This window comes from Capsicum annuum, chromosome 7, assembly GCF_002878395.1.
Source record: "Capsicum annuum cultivar UCD-10X-F1 chromosome 7, UCD10Xv1.1, whole genome shotgun sequence".
NCBI lineage: Eukaryota > Viridiplantae > Streptophyta > Magnoliopsida > Solanales > Solanaceae > Capsicum > Capsicum annuum.
The window spans coordinates 46498595-46504693 of NC_061117.1; the positions used below are offsets into that span (position 1 = coordinate 46498595).

The following is a 6099-nucleotide window of genomic DNA, read 5'->3' on the forward strand; positions in this document are numbered from 1 at the left end:
AGTTAATTGGTTTTAACCTGTGACTATATTTAGTTGAGTCAAAAATTATATGGTTCATTACTTTTAACTCGTACTATATGTATTTGAGTAAAAAATTATATGGTTCATTGCTTTACACTTGAAATTAGTTAAGTGTCATCACTTGAAAATGTGAGTTCATGACTTGAAATTGATTTAGTGTTGACACTTGAAATGTGTATTCATGACTTGAAAATGATTAAGTTTCTTCACTTGAAATGTGAATTAGAGAGTTGAAAATGGTCAAGTGTAGTGTTTTGAAATGTGTACTAGTGACTTCAAAATGATCAAGTGTAGTCACTTGAGAAGTGGATTAGCGACTTGAAAATGGTTTAGTGTAGTTACTTGAAAGGTGAACTTCTATTTTGAAATTAGTTAAGTGTAATCACTTGAAAATGTGAATTCATGACTGGAAATTGATTTAGTGTTGACACTTAAATATGAATTCATGACTTGAAAATGATTAAGTTTAGTTACGTGAAATGTGAATTAGAGAGTTGAAAATGGTCAAGTGTAGTATTTTGAAATGTGTACTAGTGACTTCAAAATGATCAAGTGTATTAATTTGAGAACTTGTGTTTTGAATTTACTTAAGTGTGGTCCCTTAAGAAGTGAATTAGTGAGTAAAAAATATTTAAGTGTAGTTACTTGAAAGGTGAACTTGTGTTTTAAATATAGTTAAGTGTGGTCACTTGAGAAGTGAATAAGTGACTTGAAAATATGTAAGTATAGGTACTTGAAATGTGGAATTGTGTTTTGAATTTAGTTAAGTGTGGTCACTTGAGAAGTGAATAAGTAACATGTGGTTTGAACTTAGTTACTTGAAAGATGAACTTGTGTTTTGAATTTAGTTAAGTGTGGTCACTTGAGAACTAAATTAGTGACATGAAAATGCTTAAGTGTAGGTACTTGAAAGGTGAACTTGTGTTTTGAATATAGCTAAGTGTGGTCACTTGAGAATTGAATTAGCGACTTAAAAATGTTTAAGTGTAGGTACTTGAAATGTGAACTTGTGTTTTGAATTTAGTTAAGTGTGGTCACTTGATAAGTGAATAAATGACTTAAAAATGTTTAAGTGTAGGTACTTGAAAGGTGAACTCGTGTTTTGATTTTAGTTATGTGTGGTCACTTGAGAAGTGAATAAGTGACCTGAAAATGTTTAAGTGTATGTACTTAAGATGTAAACTTGTGTTTTAAATTTAGTTAAGTATATTTACTTGAGAAGTGAATAAGTGACTTATTGAATTTAGTTAAGTGTGGTCACTTGAGAAGTGAATAAATGACTTGAAAATGTGTAAGTGTAGGTACTTGAAATGTGAACTTGTGCTTTGAATATAGTTAAGTGTGGTCACTTGAGGAGTGGATTAGTGACTTGCAAATGTTTTAGTGTAGGTACTTAAAATGTGAACTTGTGTTTTGAATTTAGTTAAGTGTGGTCACTTGGGAAGTGAATAAGTGACTTGAAAATGTTTTAAATGTAGGTAATTGAAAAGTGAACTCGTGTTTTGATTTTAGTTAAGTGTGGTCACTTGGGAAGTGAATAAGTGACTTGAAAATGTTTTAAATGTAGGTAATTAAAAAGTGAACTCGTGTTTTGATTTTAGTTAAGTGTGGTCACTTGAGAAGTGAATAAGTGACTTGAAAATGTTTAAGAGTAGGTACTTGAAATGTGAACTTGTGTTTTGAATTTAGTCAAGTGTGGTCACTTGAGAAGTGAATAGGTGACTTGCAGTTTGAACTTAGTTACTTGAAAGATGAACTTGTGTTTTGAATTTAGTTAAGTGTGGTCATTTGAGAAGTGAATAAGTGACTTGAAAATATTTGAGTGTAGGTACTTGAAATGTAAGCTTGTGTTTTGAATTTAATTAAGTGTGGTCACTTGAGAAGTAAATTAGTGACTTGAAAATGTTTAAGTGTAGGTACTTGAAAGGCGAAGTCATGTTTTGACTTGAAAATAGTTAAGTGTAGTTACTTGAAAATGGTTAAGTATAGTGACTTGAAATGTCAATTAGCTATATGAAAATGGTTTAGTGTAGTGACTTGAAATATGTACTAGTGAATAAGATATTTGAAAATTATTAAATGTAGTGACTTGAAAATGATTAAGTGTAGCTACTTGAAATTGCTAACCCGTGACGTGAAAATGGTCAAGTGTAATTACTTGAAATTGTGAACTTGTGACTTGAAAATGGTTAAGTGTAGTCACTTGAAATATATACTAATAACTTTAAGATAATAAAGTATAGTCACCTGAAAATGATTAGGTATATTGACTTAAATGTGAATTAGTTAATTAAATATAGTTAAGTGTAGTGATTTGAAATGTATATTTGTGACTTGAAAATGTTTTAAGTGTAGTGACTTGCAATGTGAATTATTTATTCAAAAATTGTTAAGTGTAGTGACTTGAAGTGTGTATTAGTGACTTGAAAATGGTTAAGTATAGTGAGAGGAGGAATCAAATCAAATGGGTGAGGCTGAGAATGAGGATGCAGATGATGAGTTGTAGTTTTTAGTATTTTGTATGTTTTGTAGTTTGGATTTGAAACCTTGATAAATTTTGTTAGTAATTTTATTTTTAATGTTTGTATTCTTATGGTGGTTGATTTTATATTAAATGTTGATTGATAGGCTGTATTGTATAGCAGGTATCAGATCTGATAGGTGAGGTTGAGAAGGAGGATGCAGATGATTAATTGTAGTTTTTAGTCTTTTGTATGTTTAGTAGTTTGGATTTGGATCCTTGATAAATTTTGTTAGTAATTTGTTTTTTAATATTTGTATTCTTATGGTGGTTTTTTGTATATTAAATGTTGATTGGTGGCATGTAATGTGTAGCAGGTTTGATAGAATGTAGCATAGATAAATGTTGTTATGTTTTTTACAAAATTACTAGAAAGACCGACCATATGTGGTCACTATTCTGAAAAATTTTAGAAAGAAAGCGAGTTGTCGCTTTTATAAATTTTTTTCCAGAAAAACTATCACATGTGGTCGCTATTCTGGAATTTTTTTTAAAATCGACCACACGTGGTTGCTTTTTATATAAATTAATTAATGAATTTATATAAAAAAGCGACCATATGTGGTTATTTTTGTATATAAATTAATTAATTAACTTATTTATAAAAGCAACCACTTGTGGTGTTTTCTTTTAAATTTATTTTTATAAAATTTATAAAAGCGTGTTTGTTTTAAAAAAACTAATAATCTTTTTTTTATAAAAAAAATAATATTGAATTTTAAAAAACCGACCACATGTGGTCGGTTTTAAAAAAGCTATCATTCTTTTTCCGACCACGCCTTGTGGTCGCAAAAATAGGAAAAGCGACCACATGTGGTCGATTTTTGTGGTTCCTTTTCCTGTTTTTCCTAGTAGTGACTCTTTCCCAAAAAGTACATTTATTCCAGAAATTATACACGTTCAAAGTTGACCTTGGTAGGATCGAATACAAAAATTTGGTCGATAATAAAAGTCCTTAACTCAACTTTGCTCTAAGTGTTTTTGATGAATATTTTTTTACTTCGAAATCTGTTTTCAATCTAGGTAAATAATCATTACACTTATATTTTCATAGGAATAATTGTTTTCAAGTTTATACACGTTGGAATAACGGTTTGAATTCTTGCCCAAAAATGTGTGGTGTTACATTTGTGCAATCTGTAATCTAGTCTCTGCCAGCTCAAGTATCGTCCGGACCTAAGGCCGGATCTGCCCATGCAATGTTACCACCTTAGCCTCAACATTCTCTAGTTGAGTGATGGTAGCACTCTGACTTTCTACTAAGCTCTACAAAAACTCATGTGATACAAAAAGTTATACTTGTAGTAGCTCCTGTAGTAGAGAGGTGAGGGGCCAGTACAGATGTCCCCACTGGATTTGAAGTGGAAGATAGAACTAATATAGATGTGGCTGGGGTCTCGTCGCCCTGTGTGCTTATCTCAAGGGCCTCACTCTGCCTCTCTATCTCAAAATATATACCAACACCAACATCTACTCCTTCTCTAGCAGTAGGTTCTGCAGGAATTGATGGGTCTTCAGACTGGCTTCGAATTACTATAAGAGGTGTAGGTTTGAATTTGGAGGAAGTTGGTAGGTTTGAATTCTTGAGGGAATAAGACATTTTGAAGTGAAATGAAGTTAAAGGGGCGATTTAGTAGCTTAAAATCCCTAAGGGGCCGGTTAGGGTAGGGGTAGGGTTGGTGTGGCCCCAAATTTTAAAATAAAATTGGGCCCAAAAATTTTCCACTTATGGCACCACCTACAGACCGTAGGTGGAACCTACGGGCTATAGGTGCCAGTCTGTAGGTTGGCCCAATTTTTTGACCTTTTTCCTGCTCTCTGGACTCTATATTCTGATATATATTTCTTTACTAACGACGTCGTAAGTGGCATATACGATATCATAAGTAGATTCGTAAGTTCAAGTCCAGAGAATCCCTAAAAAATCTTCAAAATGTCCTTTTAGCATTCAAAGCACAACTTACCTAGCCCGAGAGGGACTTATGACCTTCATGAGTTGGTCACAAAGTCCTCTTACCTGGAATATTCTAACTGAAGAAAAGTATTACCATATCCCAAACCGTTCCTCATGCTACTGTACCTACAAAAAATAAAAATAGTTGTGAACACTAAAATAGTAGGTTGCCTCCTACCCAATGCTTGATTTAGCGTCGCGACATGACGTGGATAGGTTAGATACTCAGACTTCACTAACAAGCCCAAGTGTTGCCTCCTATACAATACTTGACTTGATATCACGGCACAACGTGGGTACCTTGATTACTCAGAATTCATCTGGGTACCCAACAGAGTAACCTCCAATATCATTAACACAATGAATAACCGACACCAACCTCATGTTGGACATTGAATTTGACTTCTTCATTATTAACTCTGAACTTGAGCTCCCACTTCTCCATATCAACCATTGCTATACCCTTAGACATGAATGGTCTTCCCAATATGATGGGCATATCATAGTCAACCTCACTATCCAAAATGACAAAGTCATCCCGAAAAATAAAGTTGTCAACTTTCAACAACATATCAAATGATATTCCTACGAGTTTCTTTACTGTGAAGTCCGCCATCAACAACTGCATAGTAGTTGGCTTTGGAGGGCTCAAGCCCAATTGCCTGAATACAACCATCAACATCAATTTAGTGCTGGCTTCCAAGTCATATAACACTTTGGTGTATCTGGATGCCCCTATGGTATATGGGATTGTGAACGCTTCGGGATCACCATTCTTCTGGGCCAGAGACTTAGAAGTGACTTCAATGCAATGGTGCAATCTGCCAACATCCTCAAAACTATTTTCTCTCTTCTTTGCCTCCTGTTCTTTTATAAACCTGGCATACCTAGGCATCTGCTTAGAAGACTCAAGGAGAGGGATGTTCAAACTCAAATCTTTTAGCGTCTCAATGAAGCTCTCGAACTTTCTTTCTGCGTTCCTTAATATTTTTATTTAAGGAAAAGGTGGGGGAGGTCGTGGAATTTTCTTTACTATAGGCTATCAACCTCACCCTTACCCTTATCCTCACCGACACTAACTTCAACGCCTATCGCTTTGTCTGAGTCCACAATAGGTTTTTTATCAACCATAATACTATCATTCTTTGGCATATCCATAGTAGGCAATAGGGGATCAATAGTATACTTACCACTTCAATTGGTGGCAGTGAGACAATGACCATCATTCTTTGGATTCTGAACCATGTTGCTCAGAAGGGTACCCGACCACCTCTGATTAAAAGTAACAGACATCTACCTAAACTGCTACTCTAACTGCTTAATCGCAGTTGTATGAAACTCAACCTTCTGGGTCAGACCTGAGATTTCAGCCTTAATCTCCTTAAGGAATGTTTCCTAATTTTCTTGACCCTTAACCATTTTGGACAACAATGCCTTCATTCTTGATAGTATCACGGTTGCTTGGCGGAATATACCTATCTTTCTTCCCCTTGTAGTCGTCCTTTCTTCTCTAGTGATCATCACACTTCGTACTTTGATCTCTGTATCTATCTCTATAATAGTTTTGACCTTGGTTTTCTTTTCCCTTGGCTAAAAAACCCAC

The 6099-nt window shown here is 34.2% G+C and overlaps 1 protein-coding gene across 1 annotated transcript; it reads right to left on the bottom strand.

Annotated features, from left to right (window-relative positions):
* Positions 1-3818: 3818 nt before the first annotated feature.
* On the bottom strand, positions 3819-5391 carry LOC124885718. The gene is made up of 2 exons (XM_047393970.1): positions 4876-5391; positions 3819-4124 (listed from the first exon to the last, which is right to left on the bottom strand). Exons 1-2 carry the CDS (start codon positions 5389-5391, stop codon positions 3819-3821), a joined length of 822 nt encoding a protein of 273 aa, XP_047249926.1.
* Positions 5392-6099: the final 708 nt, after the last annotated feature.